This window comes from Rhodnius prolixus, unplaced genomic scaffold (genome assembly GCF_049639745.1).
Source record: "Rhodnius prolixus isolate KJV_2025 unplaced genomic scaffold, Rpr scaffold_2, whole genome shotgun sequence".
NCBI classification, from domain to species: Eukaryota; Metazoa; Arthropoda; class Insecta; order Hemiptera; family Reduviidae; genus Rhodnius; species Rhodnius prolixus.
This window is the reverse complement of record NW_027411592.1, coordinates 20,066,999-20,092,109: the sequence shown is the minus strand read 5'-3', so window position 1 is coordinate 20,092,109 and position 25,111 is coordinate 20,066,999. Positions and strand designations below refer to the sequence as shown.

Below are 25,111 nucleotides of genomic sequence, written 5' to 3'. Positions count from 1 at the left end.
TAATAATTATTTTTGAATTTTATGCGTAAAATGTAGTAAAAAAAATTTCTAACGTAAATTTTATGATTAGTTTTTTAGTGTTGCTTTGGTGGGAAAAATAATTAAAGCTTTATGACATCAATAACCTGATTAAATGTTTTGTAAGTAATAACCATAACATTCCCTTCTACGCTAAGATAAATAGAAGTGTGTGCCATGTGAGATATTGGTTTGATTAAATGACATTGATGATCAGTTAGTTCAGTTTATGACAGTTTCATTTATACTATCAAAATGAAAAACAAGCCCCAAAGGCATAAAGAAAAAAATACTTTCAGGGCAAGTTTTATTTTTTATTTGAGCTTTGCATTCATATCGTTACTTATTCATGCTGCGCTATTCAAATTTCCACTCAAATAGCTCTTGTTTGTTGTAAAAAGTACTACTATTGACTTACTTTTCATATTAGTCCTCTTAATAGTTTAAAATTTCATTTAGTTTATTTGTGCTTGGAGTATAACAAAATCAAAAGTGTCACACGATATATTGACAGAGTAATGAAAATTAAGGAATAAGTTCCATTAATCTAGTTCCATCTAGTTTTTTTGTATAAATTGCTTTTTGAGGCATAAGGTCTTGTACAAAATCAAAGTTCTCATTGTATCAGGCCGAATAAGAGGTTAAAACTGCCCTCACTTTCTTATCCTACGTAATGGTTTTACTTTTTAGAAGTGGTCCCGTACTCTTCCAACAATCCAAGCATGACTTTAATCCCATCAAATTCTTACTCTAACATAATCCTCATACATATTGAACATAGACAATATTTTTGTTTGAATTTATAAATTACTTGCAAGTTTATGTAGCATGACCCTAATATTCATGCAGTACTTCAATTTATTTTTTGGAAAAAATTAAAATAGTTACATTTTAGGTTTGTACTCATTTTTGAAGGCTTTTTACAAAGGTAGAATGTCTTCATCAAGTTAGTATTAACATGATATAATAAAATAATTTATTTTTAAATTCAGTTTCAGCCTTTTTCTGAGAGGATAGCAAATGTAAAAATAGATATTTACCATCATGTAAAGCATAAATATGAAGAAGAATCTAATGAGGCTACATACTTCTATCAAACGTTGGAAAAATGGACACTTTTAAATTGTTCTGAGAGTTTTCAACAGCTGAAAAACGAAATCACTCAGGATTTAAAAATTTTACCACAACTTCTCACACTTAAAGATCATTTGGTTGAAGTCTTAAAGAAACATTTATCAAATAAAAATCCATACAACTTGGAAGCTGTTCTAGAGTTAGTATAATTTTTCGGTCCATGTACCATTATTATATTAAAATTATAATCGCATTATGTTTCGAAATTTAAATGATTAATTTTTTTTTAGATATGTAATAAATACCTTAGATATGCCATTATACTAGGCTTAAATCTTTGCGTTTTGGGAAAAAAAGAAAAACATGGATTAACTTCTTTATTTTTTAATAAGTAACCTAGAAGTGAGGTTTGGGCTGTAAGTAGGCTGGGAAGAAGCACAAGCTCCAGCTTATTTACCTTGTATACATGTTACGCTAATTAAGATGCTGCAGAAGAACGTTTTTCTGTTTCTACAGAGGGGTTCTTCCTGTCCTAAAATGCACCGCTCTTAGTTTTATTGAATCAGTTCAGATATGATAGCTCACCCGTCGGGAACCAATACAGAATGCACAACTTATTTAAAGTTCTGCCGCTAATTGAAAGAAAAAACGCAAAGATTTTTGCTACTCCTTTATATTATTACAAATATCATTATAAACTGTTACAGCCGAATAATTTTAACTAGGTAGACTTTAAATATATGTATGAAGCGTTAAGTGTATATAGACAAAGTAATTTTTATTACACGTTTTAATAGTTACAAGATGCCCAGCATAGTTTTTATCTAGTTTAATTGGTGAGAGTAAGTATTGCGATTATGTTAAATTTTTTAAGTCTAATTTTTCATAGGAACCTACCTTAAGACCAAAAAAACGGTTTTAGAAAATGGTTTTTGATTGGAAGTATTTATGTGCAGTAAAACTATTTTTTTCAGGCGGGCTTTTCGTTCAACTACCGATCGGGTGTCGTAGACGAATTTGGATAGCTAACGTGCTTTATTTTCACTCTAACACATTAAATAAAATCCTAGACCTCCATAATCGAGCCTGTTACCACAATAAGTCTTATCTTTGCCCTATCCTACAAAGTCCTTGGCATTATTTACCATCCTACTTCTCGTATACTATTATTGAGGATTAAATGTTTTGCTAAAATGCGTAGTTTAAATTCATGCTAATTTCGGGGTGCTTAGCTCTCTGTCTGTCCCTACGTCCGGCTGCGACCTCAATGTGTTGATGATTCCTAAAATGTATAGTATAATAATTTATACTAAATATTCCTTCTAAAAATAAGTACGATATTTGTTAATACTATTTGACTTTTAGGTGTCCAGTTAGGTTCATTTAGGGTCATTTCTTTTGATGCTGATATTCTGCTTTAATAATTTCTTGCTAAATTGTTTTATGAAAGCTTCGGAAAAAATCACTAAGTTTCTGTTTTTTGCTTTACAGGTTAATTGTTGCGCTAGCTAAAGATTTGAGACAGGAATTCTACCCTCACTTTCTCCCTATTTATGAAAAGCTTGTCCCGCTTATCAGCATTACAGATGCTGATCTCATTGAGAAAACTTTTCAGTGCTTAGCTTATCTATTTAAATTTCTTTGGAGATATTTGGCTAGAAATTTACCTATTGTATTCGAATCTTTGTTACCATTACTATCATCATCAAAACCTAATTATATTAACAATTTTGCTGCTCAAAGCTTTGCATTTGTTGCTCGCAAAGTCAAGGATCAAATGTTTTTAATCAAGACTATATTAAAATCATTAAAGAAAAATCGTGATGTGAGTGCTTATTTTTCTCTTAATTATGTATAATAAATCAGCTTCAAAAAATTTAATTGTCTGCTCTGTTTCCTCAGGGAATAGAAGGTTCAGGTCGCTTGATTTGTGAAATTTTAAGAGGCGTCCCAGGTCATTTTCATAGCTGTGCCGAAAAAACATTGAATTCGTTATTCACAGCAGTGAATGAAAAATCTTTTCCTCAAGAGCTAGTGTGGCAAATTCTTCACTGTACAGTTTCCAATATTGTAAAATATATTTATGTTGAACATATTTCAGTTTTGTGGAAAATTGTTTTTGTAAGTACATTTTATTATCTTATTTCTTTATTTGCAAGCACTGAAACTTTACTAAACAAAATTCATTTACTCGTTACCTGAAAAAAGTTAAAATTGTGCCAGATAGAAGAAACTGAGTGTATGCTGGTAGAAAGGAGTTTTTTCCAAACATTTATATGCAGTCATTGAGCACGAAAAACGTTTTAGCGAGATATTCCCTTATTTATGTAATTTGTTATGTTCTGTGTGAGTATGTGTGTGTTATCCACGTGTGGGGAATTTGAGCAATGTTGAAACCGACCTTTTCTGATGAAAATAAAATACTTCATATTGCCCTCTAAGGGTACGTTCACAACGGAGCTGTGAGTATAGATGATAGCAGAGATGATAACTGATAGAGTAAAATATAATCGCTGATTAGTGTGCACAACGGAGCTGTGATACATGCAACATGTCGAGTAGTGAAGAAGAGTTTTTATGTTCACCAGCAACCAAATGGTATATTTTAAAAAAAAAAGATGTAGAAAATATCATGTACATACCATAAATAAAAAAACGAAGTACTTTGGGCGAATTTCACTATTTATATAAGGAACTTCGTAATTATCCGGATCGTTTTTTTGAATATGTGAGGATGGGTCCAACCACATTTGACTAAATTTTAGAAAAAATAAGGTCAAAATTAAGAAAACGTAGGAAAAATTGTCATGGAAATCCTATAACTATAGAAGAAAAACTAGTGATAACTCTGAGGTAAGGTTATATTGAGGAAAAACAAATAAATACACATAAAAATAAATGTAAGCACGATTTAAAAAACAAAATATTGTTTAAAAGTAAATAATAAAATAATAACCAAAAATAATGAGTAAAGACAGCACTAAATAATTTTTCGACGTCCATTTTGAAGCTCCGATACTGGAGTTCAGCTAGCAGAAAAATGAAAAATTCAATTCTATCATCTATGCTCGTTTATACCAGCGAGTATGAGTCACTAGTCGAAGCTTCGTTGTGCACGCTCACATAAGAATGTACTAGGTTATTCTATAAGCGCTGATGCATCACTGCTATCATCTCCGCTATCATCTATGCTCACAGCTCCGTTGTGAACGTACCCTAAGAATCAACAAATATAACTCTAGGCTCAGTGTTGTAATAGTTTTATAATTGAAGAAACGTTATAAATTAAATAAAAGAAATTGAATCTTTCAACCTAAATAGTTAATCATTTATTTCAGGAATATTTACACAATTTTTATGCTTTATGGCGGAAGGATAATGACGAATGTAGCACAAAAAACGTGAAAGAAATTCTGAATACAATTTTACAAATAGTTGAAGCTAAAGATTGCAAATATTTACTTCAACCAGAAAAAATTTTGGAAAGTCTTTTACCATTTGTAGAAAGTAAAAATCCAGAAATTATTCAAACAGTATCGCAAATATTTACACCTGTACTATTAGCCCCTTCATTAACCATAACCCAAGATCTGAGCAAGAGATACTTGGTTACGGTAATTATTGTTTAAAGTTTTTTAATAGTTATGAAACTGACAGTTTGTTATAATGTTGTTTTATTTTATTATAGGCGATCACTTACTTCGATGATGAAATCAAGGTTACATTTATATCAAATTTATTCAGTTATAAACAGTTTGACAAACTTCTTCTGCCTCTTCTTTTGGATTTTTGTGAAAGTATAACGCCAGAGAAGTCACTTACTCTCCTTACAAACATTATTTTGTACAAAGCTCCCCCAGCTAGAAATGGTGAAGAGCTTCTAAAATGGACACCTTATGTTTTAAATCTTAGTAGCACAAATTATAGCGATGCATATTTGTCTAAGCTAAGTGAACCATCTGATCGATTTTTAGAAGAATTTGAAAATAGCGTCAAGATTTTAGCTGTATTACCACATATTAAGCCTATTGAGAAAAAAGTCGCAATCGTTACTATTAAAACACTTATAGAATTTCTATGTAAATATATTTCTGAGTTACAACAGAAGGAGTGTTTTGAATTGTCCATGAATCATTCAGTTTACTTGTTGTGTTCTGCTATTGAGACGTTGTTTTATTTAAAACCAGAAGAATCTTTTACAGAAATTTGCTGTTTAGAACGCGTCCTTAACATTATTCTTCCTTTTGCCGATGCTAAACACCTCTATGTACTTCGTGTATTGGACTTTTGTATAGTCGGCAGCGATTTTTCAGCCATTTCTCCAGTATTACCTCTATTATATGATAAATTAAGTTCAAGTTTACTGTCGCCATACAATAAGGTATTATTGCATTAAATTTGTGTACCATCTACATTTTAATTTTAATAATTCCTTTTTTTTTTCAACATAAATGATATTGATAATTGTTTTGTGTGTTTTTAAAGGTTCGTGAGTTGGCAATTCATATGCTCTACAACATCGAAAAGTCTAATACAGCTACTAAAGAAATAATGGTATCATTATTAGAAATGTGTTGGAAAGCAGAAATTACTCCAACTACTTTAAACGATTACAGAGAAAAATTAAAATTTTTGCAAAAATTGGATCCCACTAACGAATCTGTACAAGTTGCTATTGTTAATGATATAATAGATTATAACTTGATTCTTAAATTTTTGCTAGGAATGCTTTATGTTAATTTCAAATTAATGTGGGAACCTATATCACAATTGATTATATCATATTTAAATATGCTCAAACCCAATCAAATATGGACGGTGTTTGGATCAGAACTTTCAGTTGTAGGAAAAATGATCAGAGAACAAATAGAAGAACCGAAAGTAATCTCAATATTTCAGTGTAAGTCTTTTAGATTTTAATTTGACATTTTATGCATTAATACCAGAAAAAGTCACTAATTTATTTATTTAATGTACAGGTAAAAATTTGGATGATATTTACATAAATTTAAATGGACTAGAAGAAAAACCCGATCATGTGAATCATCGCATATTACTATGGACTATCCTAGCAGAATGTGTCCATGTATGTGAAGTGAAGAACCGGGATATCGTAATACTATTTTTTAGTTTTTTGGAGTACGTACATTATTATAAAGTGTATTTATTTAATATTTAATATAAATTAAGTCGGTGATTTGGTCACGTCTCAGGAAATGGTTTAGTGGTTAGTTCCAAATTCTTAGATTCGCCAACCACTAGATTGTGCGTTCCTCTCCTTTGAAAGTCGGCATTATCCTCCGAACTTCCTAATGTTCATTTTCTCAGAATTATTGTTCTTCTTCTTCTTCTTCTTCTTATTATTATTATTATTTTTTTTTTTTTCTTGCGCATTAACAGTTGAGGTTATTAGCGCCTGGAGCTTTTTCCAGTGGACTGCCGGCCTCCGGACAGTGTTCTCTCGATACAGACAACACTGTCCATCACCGGACAGTGAGCTGTAAGAAGCCCCTAGGAAGAGAAAATCTAAGGGTCAGCTGCTGGATTCGAACCCGGGACCTCCGCGTGGGAGTCCAGTATGCTAACCTCATAGCTAATCCCTTCCCTATATTATTATTATTATTTATTATCTGAAGTCATTGACGCCCAGAGCCCTGCCGGCCTCCGGACAGAAATTCAGGCAACACTAAAGTGAGGTGTAAGAAGTTCCTTGAAAGAGAAAAATGTAAGAGCCGGCAGATGCATTCGAAACCGGAGTCTCCGCGTTGCAATCCAGAATACGATATCATTGAGTTAATCATTCCCTTTCTATTTTCTTAAGAACTTGGTTTGTTGAGGTTTCCGAAGAAATGCACTTAATGCAGCGTTATTTTGATAATGTACGGTTCCGCAAGATGTATAATATTAAATTAAACCATTTTATTGAAAGTTTAATTTAAAGAAAATTTGTAATCCGGAAGAGTGCGATTTTACAAAGTAGATATCTGATTTTTTGGGTAAAAATTATTTTTAAGATCTGGAGAATAAGAGTTTGATTAATGCAAGTAAAAGGAAGGGTAGTGAAGATAACTGTAACATTAATCTTAATTAGAAACCCATAATATTTCAGGGAAGAATATTGGAAACGTCATTCTGATCTTGCTAAAACCTGGGATATATCACTAGCTAGTAAAGAAAAAGATTTATCTCTTGATGAAAGTCTTCTGGAAATTAAAGAAAAACAATTGGAAAAAACCGATGAAAATCAAATGGATGTTGATGTAAATCACTTAGCAATTGATGAAAATCAAATGGAGGTTTGCGAAGAAAAAGAAGTTTACCAAATAAATGTTAAAGCAGATGTTAATAAAGAATTAGCAGAATCTGATCTTAGTTCTGTATTGAAATTTAAAGCAATTACAAAGTAAGTGTTTACTTTATGTTCAATTAATTATACATGAAACTAGGATTGTAACTTGGATGATGTATAAATACAACTTTAATGTTTTATTTTTCTTTTTAAGAACTTTATTGGTACACATGAGAGTGTTGGGGAAGTTCAGAAGTCCTAAAAACATATATCGAGAGGCTGACTTGCACAAAATTTATATTGATTTTCTATCTCACAAAGCAGCTGAAGTGCAAAAGGCTGCGCTTGATTGTTTAATGACTTATAAACACAAATTTTTATTTCCCTACAGGTATTAAAATAATTATTTTAAAATTTAAAGTATATATTTTTTATATTTAAGTGCTGCTTTTAATGTAATTTTCACAACTTATTTGCATATATTTTAGAGAACATTTGTATGGCTTGATAGACGATAAAACGTTTAAAAACGAAATTACAGTATTTAGAATAGACACCGAAAGTGAAGTATTACGACCTGAACATCGATCGGATCTCATTCCATTTGTTTTGAGGTACGATAGGCATCCTTTATTTTTAGTGCATTGTAATTATAAAAGTTTTTTTTTTTTTTATTAATTGCTGTTATTTTTGTTTATCTAGGATTGTTTATAGTAAAATGTACACTAGGACTAATACTGTTAAAGGTGTCAACAGACAAGATAGAAAAGCTTCTGTTATACGCTTTCTTGCTGGTTGTTCGCCTGAAGAACTCATTTGTTTTTTTAAAATGGTATTTGCCGCCTTTCATGGAAAAGTGGAAAAAATTGGTACATATTTATTATAAACTCATAAGTTAAATTTTAATTACTTAAATAATTTGTTTACTTTTTGTGGTTGCAATCTATGTTTTCATTATGCCTTTCTTAAGGTACCTTGCTCTAACAAAGAACTTTTGTTTGTCCAATCTTGTTTGGATTTTTAGTTTGAGATTGTCTAAGGAATGTTTTTTGGAACGTATTAAAACTAAAATTGTCCTGTAGGACAGATATACGAGGTGTCAACCTCGTATGAGGGTTGATTATAAAAACTGTACGTAAAAGCTGATTATTGAATAACTACTTCGACTTTTTTTTTTATCCTTTAATATAAAGGTAAAATTCCTGACTTTTCTGAATAAATAAGAACCTATTCTTGTTTATAAGAGTAATGTTCTCAAATGTTTCCTTGACCTGCATATTCAGTAACTGTTAGTAACTGTTCTTGTTTTAACCCTAAGAGTAGTGTACTGAATTAGTTCAGAATGACGGGAAAGAAAATTAATAACAAATTTAAATAAAAGACAAGCATTTTCCGAATGTTTTTCTCTGAATAAAGTTGCGATTTGAAATGGAAATTTTAGGTACTTGTTAATTTTTGAACCTCTAATTCACTTTAATCAACCCAAGTACCAAACTTATTATACTGAAACTTTTTTTTAAGGTTATTCTTTCTCCCCCTCTCCCGCGTTTAGCACCTAGGTTCAGTCAACAATCTCGAACTTTAGATTCAAAGTCAATTTAAGTAAGTAAATAATAAAATATAAGATAAAATAAGTAAATTTGCTTCCTCGTTTGTTTTAGTACTATTAACTTTTCTGCAATTCAAAACTTCTGTTTTTTTTAACATTCAGAAAGAATATAGAATAGCTGTTAGATATTAGCTAGCAGCAGATTGTTGAACAGTTATTCGGGGAAAGGGAAGTTCCAAAAAAGAACATTTATATGGCCCATTTAAAAAATCATGAATTCATGATTTACTTCTTGAAACTAGATTGACCCCGAATTGTCTGTGCGTTTACTTCGTTCAAAAGGCACTTAAAAATTATCATGAAGGACAAAACGTTTTACATAACTTAATTATATTGTTATATAATTAAGTAAGAAGGAGGGCAAAGAGAGTAGACCTCTGCTGTTTGAGTAAATGTGGTCGAAGGAAGTTATTAGACAGTAAAGTTTGCTTAGGCAAAAAGCTTGGGGCAGAAATAAACGCAATGGCCGTTTGAGGAGGCCTTGATTCTTGGTCCATGACCTTGAGTAGTGTAAATTTGCTATTTAAAAAAATGCAGAGCTTGTTGGATTTTTGCTAAGCCCTAGTATTTTTTTTATTACTATATTCATTAAATAAATATATAAATTTTACATAGGAAACATCCTTGAATTAGCTGAGAGAACAATTTCTGAATTGGAGTTGGAGTGTGTAATCCCACCGAAAAAAATGCAATCCCAGATTTATTTATTGAACACTGTATTGATATATTGCGGAGGTTTATTGGGTCGTGATCATCAAAATTATTTATTACGAATTCTTATCAGTGTAAGTGGTCATTTGGCTGGCATATTTCAAATGAGAGAACGTGTTCATCCTTGCTACTTAAGAACTTTAAGAGATATTAAAAACACAAGTTTTGAAGCTTTAATAAAGTTTTATGAAAAGTTTGAAACTTATGAATGGACTTTAGAAGAAACTGAAGCTGTATTCAAGGTATTTTATGATTAATGTAATAATTCTTTGTAAATATAAAAAAATCTACGGTTTACTCCTGTGTAAATGAATGGATCAGTCCAATTAGATTGAAAATCATACTACAATATTAATACTTTTTGTTAATTGCATTAAGCTACAAGATTAATCTTTTTTGTTAAATGCATTATTGTATTTGATTCATTGTTTGACAATTTTACTTCATGGTTTTAAATGTAGTTTACTTCATTTCCGCCCCGTTAAGAAAAGCCTCAGCAATTCTTGAGTATCTTGGCGTCAAAGCAGTAATTCCAGCAAGGGCTTCTCTTTCATTTGAACAGTATAATGTGCATTGTGTATAACTTTCGAAGGAGAATCTCGGTTCTTAAAGCGAAAATCTAAACGCCAGTTATCTCTACTGTCTCTCACAGCCTACACTATCACAACATAAACTCACATTCTTATATTTTACTTTTTTTTATATTTACTTCCTTGTGATCTAGCTTTGCAGATAAATTTTTCCTGTGTGTAATAAGAAGATTGTAAATAAATGATCCTGATAAGCTTGAGGGACAAAGTGTAAATAGGCTTATTGTCATTTCCTCTATATAACTAATTTAGTGACCAAATCTCATTAAATTTTCTTATTTAAATTATTATCAACATAAACCATGTAACTGGCAGCTTTCCTTCATATTAGGTATCATTCGCCGATATAGTTTTTGAGATTATTAACTAAGTGTGCATTGTGTCTAACTAGTTTTACAGTTTTAGTGCCCTTCCCATGTTCTCAATTGAAACACTATAGAATGTAGATAATTTTTTCGGAGTATCTTGAGTTTTGATCAGGTTTTGAAAGAACGGCTTTGACTGACATATTATAATAGTATTTGATTATGTTACTCTAATATTTAAAGAATTTTGCGAGTATAAATCTTAGAATACAATTTTTCATTTTTAACTAAGTAAACTGCTTCAAGAAAAATCTTGGGAATGGTCACACTAGATTTAATTCAGTGCCTTTTTTATTTCCTACACAAACAAAATAAAAATGTGGTTGAGGCCCGCAGTGCTTGACAATATCATTGATTTTTATTTATTGTAGCTTAGTCTATCTGGCTGTGGTGCTTCTATAAATTTTCTAAACTCAATACCTAATAATAGATTTTGTTAATTTTGAGGTTTTTATTTGGCCATATCTTAAAAAGTTACCAATAGAAGGAATCCATAGCCCCACTGCTCAACTGAAGCTATTTAGTCTCTGGAGCAAAAATCCTAGGTAAATATACAAGTACAAATTAACTCTAAATGTTACAGCACGCATTGTGGAATACTTTAAGTTAATTTGCAAAATTTACAGATACTTCGTTTTATTGGGCAAATATCTTGAAGATGATAAAAACTTAGCGCCATTAAGGTTTATTATTGAGCTTTGGCTTTCACCTAAAATTCATGGATCTGTATACAACACAATACTGGATTTGATTGAAAATATGTTCGTATTGCAACAGGATGATACAAGCGAATTTAAGAGAATTGAAGTTAAAAATCCACCCCTATTATGTAAAGAAAAGTTATCAACTTTGAAACGTAAGTTTGAATTAGATTGTTTTTTAATTTTTGATATACAAATATATTTTATTTTTATTAACTCTCTATTTCGTATTACTATTATTTTGTTTCAGAATCTTTAAATTATGGAAGCATATTGTTAGTACCATACATCCCGGATATTTTGGAATTGTTCCAAAGAAAACTATCCACCAAACAAGGATTAAACAGGAAAGAAGTGGAAATTTTGTCAAGAATGACTGAATTAGTCACGGATCCGGATTCTGCTGATAAGTTGTTAAATCTTCTAATACCTCGTTTAATTAAAAAATCTGGTTCTAGTGAAGATGTTATTATCCCTTTATTGAGTACAGCCTACAATTTGATAAAATATGTAATAAATCCTGGAAGATATGTAAGAAAACTTGCACCATTATATGGTTCTGTGGAAGGTCCTGCTGCTAGGAAATTATTATTTTCTATTGTAATCGATCTTTCAAAACAAGAGGGGTAAACAATTTATCAATCATTATATTTTAAAATGGATATATTTCTTGATTATTTAATGATAATACAAAATTTCAGTTCAGAATCTGGCTTAGATGAAGGTCTTCTAGGTGATTTAAACGCCTGGGATGTTAAGTGGATAGATCAGCCCGATTTTAACCGAAGATTAAATGCTTTTAAAAAACTGGAAGAAATGGCAAATGAAAAAAATATTTCTGTTAATTTGGGAATTATTGTTATTTATACATGTTTCTTCTTTGTTAAAACAGTAAGTAGTGTTCGACTTTTTTTCTCTTAATGTTTTTTTATCCATTGGGTGGGATTCTTCAATCCTTCTTGAACTCGGTGTTTACTCTTTTACGTTATTAATACCAAAACAATTTTGAAATGTTTGCAGGAAAAGGATCTGTCACTGAAAGAAAATTCCAAATATTGCTTACAAAAAATTTGTCCTGCACTTTGTCATTCGTTACAAGATAACAATAGAGATAGAAATTTTGTAATAGGCACAATTCTTTATCTTGTCACAAAAGGGTTGTCAGACAAACAAACTGAGAGTGTTCGCAATGATTCAATATATTTATTGGGACACATGGTATGTAAATAAATGTCATTCATATTAAATTATGTTTCCAAAAATTAGTATAAAACGATACTTCTATTGAATTAGAATTTAGGCGACAAAAAATTTTTAAAGCAATTTCTAAAATAGTTCTATTCCTTATTAATCATCTATAAAATAGTGAATTGTTTATGTAATTGTTCCAGGCTAGGGAATGTTCAGCATTACATCCGGTACTCCATGATTTATCTTATCTTGGCAACAAGATTGATATGGAAGTTGATTTCTTCGAAAATCTTCAGCACTTGCAGCTACATCGAAGAGTTAGAGCCTTCTTAAAGTAATAAAAGATAACTATTACATGTAAAACTTACCATTATTAGCTAACCCTTGATTCTAAAAGTTATTTATACTTTATTACAAAAACGTCAGATATTTAAATAAAAAAGAGATAGCAAAGATTTTAATCAAACTTTTTCCTCTTGGAAGAATATCCCTAAGTAGTTCAAGAAAATCTAAAAATGTATTAGTCTATTAAAAAAGAGTTGGTCTATTAGAATATAAAAACCAAATAACCAAATCATTTTTTTCTTTGAAGAAGGGTTGGTTTAATTTCTTTTGGTCACAGATATATACTTAGTTTATTCTGTTTATCGAATTGATCTGAATAGGATCAGAGCAACTTCGCGAAAATAATAATTAATGCATATCTTTAACTTTATGCTATATTATAAGAAAATGCGTGAGAAACCTCTAAAACGTCAAATTTTTACTAAATGTTCATTATTCTATTAAAGAATTTTGTGACAGGCGTTATCAAGGATCTCTATTTTGTAGCCCAATTCGAAATTAATCTCTCAATTGGCACATCCGGAACATTTGACTCGATCTCGATCGTCTTAACTTAAAGAAATGCCCCATATTCCTGATCTGCATTATAGCCTGTAACTAACCATCTTTATGATTAGAATTGAACTCTATTATAACATCTAATATTATTTGCTTTCAAAAAAATCATCTTTCTAATTTTAATAATTCAGCTACACTCACATTAATTATTTTTTGCACATTTTTCTTGGAATGGTTATTATTTTTATTGTATTTCAAAACTAACAGAAATATACATTTTGTTGCAGATTCGCAACAGTAGCTGATACCCTAGATAAACCCATGAATCCACGTACTTTAACAGAATTCATCATTCCACTGATATCACAATATTTATTGTGCGAAAAATACAGCAAAAAAAACTCATTAATTGATTCAGCAATCAAGGTGGTAAAAGTGGTTTTGTTTTAAAAATAATTTCGCTATTTAATTGAAATAATACTAATATAATACTTTTATAGGCTTTAGGTACTGTTTGTCGTATGCTTCCTTGGCGTCAGTATCAGAGTATATTAACATTATACATTCATAAACTTCAAGAAAATATTGAGTATCAGAAGCAGCTTGTACGAATTGTTATAGAAGTTTTGAACGCGTTTCATTTCGACTTAACACTAGCTGACATGGCGTGTTTAGAAAAAAGAGTTGTTAAAAGCAAAAGTGATAATGATTTCAAATTAGACCAAGAAAAAATTGATCCTAAACATGACGAAATTGAAAGTGTAGTCCCTAAAACAACTTCCACATTAACTGAAGAAGGTAAGCATTCTTTTTTAAACAAAATTTTTATATTTTATGGTACGTTCAATTGTGGGAATGCAGTAGTCTGTACAGAAACAGGTAAGCAAAGGTGACGGCGCTCGCTAAGATGTATATTATAATTATTTTTACTTACTAATTTTCCATTGTGTTCCGGCAATTTTAGTGGCTTAAAAAAAAATAAATACAATACATCTGCAGAATTCCGTAAATTTTTAGAACAGTTCACTCACAGACTCTATGTCTTTGTTATTTGATCTTCTAAACACTCTATTTGTAGAGAATACTTTTATGTATCAAAATTAATTGAGTGCTGGCAGTGATGAGAAAGCATAAAATAACCGAAATGATATTAAAAAACAATTGAAATTTCGTTTTATTTCTTTTTTTTCTTTTGTATTTTTATTTAGATGAAAGTGAAATAAATTTTGAGGATGAATTGGAAAAGGATATTGGAATTAGTACAGATGATATAAGTGATGTCTCTCAAACAAATTTAAAAGCATTAGATCAGACAATAAAACTGACGAACGCAAATGCAACAAGAGTTATCAAATTAATAGCTGAAACACTTCTACCGCAATTGCAAAAGACATTGGCACAGAGAACCCAGACGGAGGTTCAACACAAACTTAATCGAAAGACTACTGGACCTGACAGAGATGAGGAAGATGTTCTTAGAGTACCACTTGCTGTTGCTGTCGTGAAATTACTGCAGAAACTTCCAACTAAAAAGATGCTTGACACGAATTTACCGGGGTACTTTGCTTTATTTTGTATATTTTGTAAGAAAGGATATTTGATATGATTTGATGTTCACTTATTTTTTTCTAGGGTTTAAATATTAATTTTTAATTAAAGTTGAATTTTTAATATAAATTGTTTCAGAATATTCATGAAGCTTTGTACATTTTTGAAGAGTCGCCTTGATAGTGTAAGACGGGTGACACGAGAAACCCTACAGACAATCATGTTATCGCTAGGATGTGACTATTTGCCATTGCTCATTCATGAAATGTCAACTTTGTTGACTAAAGGTTTTCATGTACATGTCTTGGTGTACTCTGTACACTCCGTGCTGAAGGTCTTGACCCCACATTTTAAACAGGGCAGTATAGATGCTTGTATTCATTCCTTACTCAAGGTAAGTATCTATCTATTATGTGATCTCTATTGCAGATATATTTTAATAATTTTAACTCAGATATCCTAACTTTTAGTTGAGATTCTGATAATTAAAATTTGATGTTACTTTTTTTAGATATGTAGCCTTGATTTATTTGGACATGCGTCAGAAGAAAAGGAGGTAAATCAGATACTTGGAAAAGTATTTGAAGCTCGAGCAAACAGAAGTTACGATGTTTACCATATTTTAGCCACTTACGCTTCAGAAAATTACTTACTTAATATAATCCTTCCATTAAAAGAGGTAAAATTATGATGTTAATAATTTTAATTAAAATGAGTCCAGACTTCCTTTTATCTGAATAAAGTTAACGTTTATTCCTTGTTTTAGGAACTATCCAGAACTATGTCTCACAAATATGTGTCTAAAGTTAGAGAATGCTTACAACAAGTGGTACTAGGTTTGACAGAAAACGCCTTTATCTCTCCGGAGTCGCTTTTGCAATTTGCTTATGGTACTGCTTCTGAAAGCATCCCTGCACTTACCTATGGTATGAAAAAAGAGCCAGTTGATCCAAAACAAGCAGAACTTGAAGCCCGGAAACAACCAGATTCGTTTCTAATTCCTAATGGTATTTAGTGTTTTTAAATTTTTATATTTGACTATAAATACTATAAATCTATTTATATCTTGAAAGTGTTTAATAATAATAGCTTTATGAGGCCTATAGTAAGAAACTAAATTCAGTTTGTTTCGTCTGCTGTTTACCAAGTAATTGTTAACAATAGAATAATGAGGAAATCTAATTAGGCGTATGTTTCTCACTTACATCCTACATTTACTTAATCTCTACTTATCTATGAAAAGATCATTACCACTGGTGTTAATGTGTGTCTCGATGATCTTTTTGTCGCCTTCAATTCCTTTGCCCCCCTGAGAATAATTTTGTCTAGACTCGTTACCTGACTGGCTGACTGGCAATTCTGCATTCTATTAGTTTTTTTTTAATTCTTAAATTTACGGGTTTGGGGGAAAAAATCGTCTACTGATCATTAATTAATAGAACTAACCGCTACATTATTATTCGTTACATTATTTTTATAATAATAATAATAGCCATTTATTAAACATTATATATAAAAATACAAAGGTAAATTATATATACATACAAAATCTAAATCAGCCGAAGCTGTGGCCACTTATTTTTATAACAGAGAATTTTTATGGACAAACAGCCATTATTACATTTGTCAACAAATGACTTCTAAGAAAATTCTGCAATGTGAAATTCTTACTTTACTGTGTGAGTAAAATACGTTTTTAGCATAAATTCGTTAAATTTTGTAGTTGATTCTCAATCCAAACACATTTCTATTTAAAAATATTAATCTCTCACAGTGTAAAAATTAAATACTATAGTGGGTTTTTAAAAGTGGAGTTATTTTCAAATATTAGGTATTTGTTTTGAATAAAGTTATCGATAATTATTGCAATTTACCTCACTAACCCTTTTTACTCCAACAAAACTCTCTTTATAAACATTGAGTTCAAGTTATTCTCTTATTCAAAACCTTTAATTCCATTCTCCCTGCTAAGAAGATACCTGATGTTTGGTGTCCTTGGCCCTAACTTTATAGCTGGATGTGTAAATAGGACGTGCACACCAGAGGACTGATCGGCCGCCATAGTCTTAATGATAGAAAGTAAAATTGGGGCCGATACAGTTTTAAAAGGGGAAAGCAGAAACAAAGGTTCATTCATCTTGTTTAAAACGAACGACTGCTTCTAATCAGATCCATGACGGTCTAAGCTTGAGTTGAATCGAAAATGTAGCTTCAAGTTTTGATTTTAACATTGTTATTGTAGTTAAATATACTCCTACATAAAAATAAATAAATGAATACAATAGATGAAAAAAAGTATTAAAATTAGTTATCTACTTCGTTATTTATTTTTTGCGTGTGGTACAATTGTGATTATGATAGAGCTTAGGCTAGTACAGTCTTTCTTTGTATATTTCGGAGGTGAAAAAATTATAAATAAAACTTATTTCATTTTTGTTTAGAACCTAAAAAGAAAAAAGCATTGGAAAGTTTTACTTGCAGTCAAACCAATGCAAATTTACTCGTTGAATTTGGTCTACGTCTGTTTTATTTCCTTTTCAAACGGGAAAAACTTAAAGCCCAGAATTATGCAGACTATCTTGATCCAGTGGTTTTAGTGCTTTCTGATTGTATCAAATCTCAGCATGTAAAGGTATGTGGATGGTAAAATAAAAATAAACAAAAACATAGTAAAATAAGATAATAATAAAACTAATCAGTATCATTTTTCTCAGGTTAGCATTTTGGCAATTCAGTGCCTGTGCTGGGTTTTAAAAATGGATTTACCATCAGTACGCCTTAAGATAAAAGAAATTACAGTGGATTTATTTTCTGTTCTACACAAATACGCATGCGCTGGTCTCAGTAATAAAGGAGATAATTATGATCTCGTAATGATTACATTTAAGGTAGGAAAAATTACAATTCCGTCACTAGATTTTTGTTTAATTATTAAATATACATACCTTAAGTGCTAATATATTAAAATTTCTTAATAATTTTGTTGGAGTTAACAATGTTGGAAATAAAGAGCGTCATAAGTCCGTAGACAAAGGTCCTCAGCTCATTCATAATTACGATTCAATTAGCAACCATTTTTTAGTGAACTACATTATGTTACATATCTCAAAACGCGTTTCATAATCATAATTTAGGATTAACTGCACGTGTCGTCTCATCCACAAAAGAAACTTGAAACGTTCTTCTAACATTCATAACAGTCCAACAACTCAGTGAAAGTATATAGCTAGAGTATTAGTAGCTGGAATTAGTTAAATGGGAATTAACAAAATGTCCTTTCCCGAAGTTGCTTTAAAATAGGGGTAAATATTATCCCATAAATCGAATTGGACGGTAATAATTTCTGTATTTCATTTTTTGTTTTTGTTTTTTATATTTCTGTATTATCACCTACCTTTTTCAATCACTGCTTTGATATGACGAAAGATAAAGTAGTGGGAACCAATAGAATGTAAGCTGAATAACAAACTGAAAAAAAGTATGAATAGTTTGAATAATAAATAGTAGAATAGTTGCCCTCTTTATATAGGTTTTGAGTGCATTGAGTCATTATACAAACAGAAGTACCATTTTACTGAATGGATTATTTACCTCTTTAAGGTTTTCTTAAAAATAACTTCAACTGTTTTCTATAAATTTTCTGTTATCGTTGCACTAGTCTACAACTTTTTTAAAAAATTATTTCTACCTGGACCATTCGAACAAAAGGACTCTTCAGAGAGGAAGTGGCTATTTCCTCCTAAAGAACCATTTCAGTATAATGTAGGACACGATTTATATTTTAAAGGCCAGTTAAATGTCTTGATTGAATTCCGAAATGGTAGACAATTCTAAAAGTACAAGTTTCAGATTTCTCAATGAATTTTTCGCGTTTCTGAGAAAATATCTTCTAAATTTTCTTTGAACTTCGTATTGATATCAAAAGTTTTTATTTGAATGAAAAAATCTGGAAAAATTCGTTTTGAGTCTTTTTAGGTTAGTACCTAAAGTGAACAACTCGAGAATTTTAGTTAGAGAAAGTCGTGCATATTAACACTAGATTTTTTATTATATTTCTTTCAGTGGTGCAAAAATTGGATATTTTGTACAGATTGTCACAAAAAGTCTAATCTGGCTTATGGCTAACCCATTATAATTAAAATTTGTTTTTTATTTTCCCTTTGTTGTGATAGGCTGTAGCTGTGATTGTGAGAGATGTCAAACATTTTCAATTAGAACCAGATCAAATCCGAGCACTTCTTCTTTATTGCGAACAAGATCTGGATGATTATTCGCGACAAGTTACAGCATTCTCTCTTTTGAAAGCGATTATTAAAAAGAAGATCGATGCTCCGGAGTTACTAGATGTTATGAAAAAAGTTGGAGATTTGAGTATTTCATCAAATCAGGACAGTATACGATTGCAAGCTAGACAAGTGAGTAGGATACTGTGTTATAACTTAATTGCCTAATTTTCAAGTCCATTAATAAAAATTATTTGGTTTTGCTGGCAGGTAATGCTGCATTTCTTGATGGAATACTCTTTAGGAAACCGTGTAGAGTATTTTGTGTCTTTTTACTTATCTCAATTGAACTACAGTCATGAAACTGGAAGAGCTAGCTCCTTGGAAATGTTAAGAAATATTACCAATGCTTTTCCAATTGTAATCTATCAAAATTTTCATTTTTTCAGTTTTATTTGAATTTTTTAAACTTTTCTAATAATTAGAAAATATATAATTTTCTTCTAATTTGATTACATTTTTGCAGAAAGAATTACAAGCAAACTGTGCCGCAATATTTGTGAATGTTTCGACGTCTCTTGTTAATGATCCACAACCAGAATGTCGCAAACAAGCAGCCCAGATTATCGGCCTTCTTTTGGGTCGTATAGATAACAATTGCAAAGATAAACTTTTTGATGTAACCAAATTATGGTTGGAAGATTCAAAGGTGAAATATCATAAAAAATTATTGAATAAAGGGTTAAGAAAGAAATATTGGTACCAATTAAAATCACCCTCGTTCTTGCGGTTTTTAGAAAAGTCATCGACGTCTGGCTGCTCAGATTATTGGGCTGTTCGTTGCAGCAGAAAGAGAGAAATTTGAGAAGCGGTTATTGGAAATACTTCCTTTAATACTTAGACAGTTCGTCGATGATTTTCAAGAGAAGATTCCCGGAAGATTTGTACTATTAAATCCACCTGTGTCGGTTTCAAATGATGAAACAATATCCGATCATCACATGTATCATGTTCTTCATATGCTTGTTAAGATTGCTTCTATATGTCCTAATTTTCTGAAAAACCAGCAATATCTCGATTATATTGAAACAATAGGAGGTATAACATACTTTTTTTTTAAAAAAAAAAAAAAAGTACAGATCATTTTAAACAATGTCTATACAATTCTGTTTATTTTGCAGACAGTGCGCAAAGTTTACTTGGGCATGCTCACGAATGGGTTCGCCAAGCTGCAGTACAATTGTTAGGGCAGATAGTTAGTGCAACACCTGCTATAGCTTACGCTGAAGCGATTAATGATCCTAGTTTAGAACGTCCTGGTTTTATGTTAACAGATTGCTCAAATAAACTCAGGTCATTAACACTGGATCTGACTTCTCAACTTATTTCTTCAGAAGAAGTAAACGAGAAATTTTTAACACAGGTTTGTTTTTTATTGTTTTTGAAGTCAAGGTAAATATACTGAAATATTAAAAAATAAGTAATTATTATGGTTTTCAAGTACTATAAGTTCTGCTGAAAGGATGGATATTTTTTTTCTGGGCTCATCAACTTTTAGATTCCTCATCCGTGCTGAATAGGTATTATTTTTCAAACAACGTTCCAGTTAAATGCGTTAGACCTTCTGAAATCTAACAATGAAATGCCCCAAAAAAATAAGGAAATGTCTTTAACTCTTGATAGTTACTTAGAGAATTTCTTTTCGGATGTTCTTGCAAAGGAATTCCCCTAAAACTAGTGGCTCGCCAAAAATCATATGCGAACTTCCAGGCTTTATTTAGAAAGTGCTCGGTATAAATTCATTCTGGATTCAATTTATCTTAAAACTTTATTAAATTTTTTGAAGTAGCTAAATTATTTGTTTGTTTTTTTAAAGAAACGTCCAAATTTGGGATTAGATTTTGCTATAAATGGAATTCTGATGTCCAGGAAGTGTTTGCTACGTAGATTAAATTGATATTTTTTTCTTATTAAAAAACTTGTTTTAGTTTTCTTTTATAGACTCCCAATAATTTTATATGGGCGAAATACTCGTAATCAAACTATGTGAAGGGTAGTCGGTTTGAAATATCTAAATAGGTCCATCTAATCGCTGAATTTGTAGGAAGAAATCATATTTCCACTCCACTTGCCCACTCTGTTATTATAGCGCATGTCATCGTTATTAATTTATTTTTCAATTTGGCAACAGGTATAGAACCAAATTTTAATTTGTATTTTACTTTTTTTTTGTATGGGATATGTGGAGCCTAAAGTTGTATTTTTGTGATAAGAAATTTATTAAATTGAAAAAAAATACATCTATACCAAATTTCGTCATTTGTTGCAAATTTTTCTATATTCAAAATAACCCCAAGGTTGCCCTAAACGTCTTGCTTAAACAAATAAAGAAGATTCTTGTGACTGAATAGGGCATTTATTGATAACCATACCTATATTTTTTATTATTTTTTTCACATTTATTACTTTCTTTTATTTATTGGGGCGGGTGTTGGTCTAGTGGTCAAGAGCCTGGCTTTGTAAGTGGGAAATCTCCAGTTCGAATCCCACGTATGATTACTTCTTATTTGTTAGAAAAAATTGTTAATTGTAAAGTCAGAGCTCCGCCCTCCCGACCACGATACCTAATTTGTAGTTCGACGTTAAGCCCTGCCTGAAAAAATGGGCAATTACTTTACTTTTTTAACTTTCAATATACACATTCAGGTCAATTCTTTTAGAATACATTTCAGGGTTAAATAATAAAATAAAATAATAATAATTCCTAGCGAGGGATTATCTATGCGGTTAGCGTATTGGATTCCCATGCAGCTGCTGGCCCTTCTCTTCCTAGGAGCTTCTTACAGCTTTCTGTCCAATACTGGACAATGTTGTCTGTAACAAGAGGACACTGTCCGGAGGCCGGCAGTGCACTGAAAAAAGCTCCGTGTTCTAATAAGCTCAGATGTTGATGCACCTTAAATAAAATAATAATAATATTAATTCCTGAAATAGCCACATGTTTTTGTTTTATGAAGTTTATTTTACACGTTAATTTCAGTGCATGAAATTGTTGGTGTACATTGCTGAAATTATGAAAAGTATTAAATTGACCGATGATGTCCACAGCCTCAGCTTAATGTGGTTAGTAAAAAGAATAAGAAAAAAAATTAATTATGAAGTTATTCACTCTCCCAAATCAATTATTGTTGTAAGTATTTTTTAAATAATTTTTTTTGAATAATGAAGTTATTTTCCATTTTAATTAAATTATTACTACAGATTTCAATTTGCAATTATTAATAAAGTAATGTGTGGTTTAAAATAAAAAATTAAAATGTTTATTTCAGCGAAAAATGTGTTTTAATTGGATTGCTGCAGTAGCAGTTAAGTTACTGCGTGAAGAATTAGAGCCAATAGCAAGTTCATTGCTTTTCCCTTTAGTAAGAGAGATGAGTCTTGTGGAAGATAATTCACTCAAGAAATCCGCAAAAGAAGCAGCTTCATATGTTAAATCTAAATTAGGTAATGACACTTACCAGTCTCTAGTTGCGGACATTACAAGAGTTCTTGAAATAAAAAAGGCAGATAGACGAAAGGAACGGAGTCAGTTGGTTAGTTAATTTTATATTTTGAATTTTTTTTTTGAAATATATTATTATAATCATTTTTAACTTTCTCTGATTAAGTATTGTAAGTGTACAAATTTTGGAAATTTGACTATAGTTGTTTGGCGAGTCAAACAAAAGTCTTTAGTCACTGGGTTTCTCTGTTTTCAGACACTTCAGACATTTTACCATTTTTCTCCCATTTCTTCCGAGAAGTCCTTCCTACTCCTCGAATAAAATGACTAAAAATTTATTTTTAAAGTCTAATGGTATTCTGAATGCAAGAAGTAAAATGTATATTATTCTTTCTTCTTTTTTTTTATAGTGTGTTTTTAATTTTTGAAATTTATACCAGGCTTTCCTTTTTTATTTACAAGAAAAACCTATGGAAAAAAAGGAACAGATAACATTGGAAACATGGTGGAACCCAACTAACCAATGACAAACAATTTTCTTTCTTCCAAAAGCATTTTTTCTTCTTTATGCTGTATGAAAACTGTAGTTTTCCCTTCTTACATGACACATGTCTCTTCTTAGAGCACTTATGATGAAGATTAGCTAGCATTTTTGAATTTATTTGCTTTTTTTTAGATGGTCACTGACCCAGAGAGGGCTGCGAAAAGAAAAATTCAAAAACAACTTAAGAAAAGAGGATTAAAGAAGAGGAAAATTGAATTAATAAAAAAACAAAAATATAAAAAGAAAAGAAAACAAGATGTAATTTTTGAAGACTGAAGAATGTTTCTGTTATTTTTGTAAAAGTAATTTGTAAATATTGTTTTTATTTTGTTGAATAATTAATTAGATTTCACTTTGAGATTACTGAAAATGTTTTTCTTTCAAGTGTAATGTATAAAAAAATAAGTCTTGGAAAGAAGAAACCTTCACCAGTCACTAATTTCTATGTGAAGACCCAAGGTTTTTTTTTTTTTTTTTTGGCGCATCAACAGCTGAGGTCATTAGCGCCCGGAGCTTTTTCCAGTGCACTGCCGGCCTCCGGACAGTGTTCTCTCGTTACAGACAACACTGTCCATCACCGGACAGTGAGCTGTAAGAAGCTCCTAGGAAGAGAAAATCTAAGGGTCAGCTGCTGGATTCGAACCCGGGACCTCCGCGTGGGAGTTCAGTATGCTAACCTCGTAGCTAATCCCTTCCCTTCCCAAGTTATTATTAGTGATTTCAGCGGTCTGAATGTGAAAGCAGTTACTTATCCTTCGATTACAGTACAAGCTACCCGAAATACGATAAAGATATCGTACACCTGTGACAATTTTCCATAGTTGAAGAAACGCGGGAAAGTGCTTTCCTATCTCCATTAAATCTGGAATTCTGTGAGAATAACCCCTAAGTAAATATCAGAATCACATCAGTAATCGTTAACCAATTAATTTGAGAAGGCAACCTATTGATTAATAGGTTAATTAATAGAATTATTAATTTATTTAAAAACCGCCTTAATAGATATGTAAAGCCTTTTATTGTTTTTGCCTCTCTAAAGATAGGTAGAATTCCTTATAAAGATTCTATTGCAGTAAGTAATCGCCTATTTTCTCAGGCGGGCTTTACGTCCAACTACCAATTAGTTGTCGTGAACGGAGGCGACTAGCAAACATACTTTACTGTAAATTATTTTATTAACCATTAAATAAAATCCAAGGCCTATGACCGGGAATCGAACCCAGTACCACAATACATTTCTATGGCAGTAGTTGGCGTGGTTTTTAGCGGATCTGTGGCCGCCTGACGAGCTAAGTTCTGTTTGTCCTCATGCCCTGCTTTGCAGATCCCTTATGCGCCACTATCAATGCCCCCATACTTAATCTACATCATAATTTTGAAAACGTTGAAAAATTACTTAATGAAACAAGTGGTTTTTTAAAATTAGTTTATTAAACAGTAAGAATATTTTAATCTCATAGGTTTGTAAATAGCAGACTTAGGTATGACTACCATTTCTTTTCCCTTTTCTGGTTGACTACCTCACTGTTAATCGCTAGAATAGATGTATTTTCTTTTGGAGCATTGAAGAGAGCGATGGTTGACATCAGAGAACGGTTATCTCCAACAGTTGCTTCTTCCCTCCTAGGGATTCTTTGGAAACTGGATTTGAATTAGCATCAATCTAGATTTTTTTTAAATTTGTGAGATTCTTGAACGCTTTTTTTTCTCACTTTTTTGCTGATCGTCACGAATTCGGCCACATTTCTGAATAGGCCCCTCAGGAGCCTGAATTTTTTTGTGTCGAAAAGATTAAAAATGGATTTCACAAAACAACTACTACTCCCATCTTGATTAAATTTTTAGAGAATACCAGAAAAAAAAAGTATGAAAGTTTTTTTTTTAAATTAGCGCTTGGGACGTC

The 25,111-nt window shown here is 31.1% G+C and overlaps 1 protein-coding gene across 3 annotated transcripts; it reads left to right on the top strand.

The window, feature by feature from the left end:
• The first annotated feature begins 6 nt into the window (after window positions 1–6).
• LOC141449240 (small subunit processome component 20 homolog) lies at window positions 7–23,578 on the top strand. 3 transcript variants are annotated; one of them, XM_074118466.1, is made up of 35 exons: window positions 7–140; window positions 1,011–1,291; window positions 2,584–2,917; window positions 2,995–3,213; window positions 4,431–4,706; window positions 4,781–5,473; window positions 5,578–5,992; window positions 6,072–6,231; window positions 7,202–7,495; window positions 7,596–7,772; window positions 7,870–7,995; window positions 8,084–8,250; window positions 9,606–9,943; window positions 11,104–11,201; window positions 11,283–11,512; window positions 11,608–11,983; window positions 12,059–12,248; window positions 12,378–12,575; window positions 12,749–12,882; window positions 13,679–13,817; window positions 13,892–14,189; window positions 14,600–14,948; window positions 15,078–15,333; window positions 15,451–15,618; window positions 15,706–15,946; window positions 17,381–17,571; window positions 17,654–17,827; window positions 19,112–19,354; window positions 19,433–19,582; window positions 19,689–19,871; window positions 19,960–20,260; window positions 20,344–20,585; window positions 22,203–22,352; window positions 22,492–22,755; window positions 23,341–23,578. In XM_074118466.1, the coding sequence occupies exons 3-35, from the start codon at window positions 2,870–2,872 to the stop codon at window positions 23,482–23,484; spliced, it is 7,632 nt and encodes a 2,543-aa protein (XP_073974567.1). In that variant the 5' UTR covers window positions 7–140; window positions 1,011–1,291; window positions 2,584–2,869; the 3' UTR covers window positions 23,485–23,578. The 3 variants fall into 3 exon arrangements, with proteins under 3 accessions (XP_073974567.1, XP_073974566.1, XP_073974569.1); XM_074118465.1 differs by lacking the exon at window positions 7–140 and adding an exon at window positions 155–318; XM_074118468.1 differs by lacking the exon at window positions 7–140 and adding an exon at window positions 489–913.
• The last annotated feature ends 1,533 nt before the right edge of the window (window positions 23,579–25,111 follow it).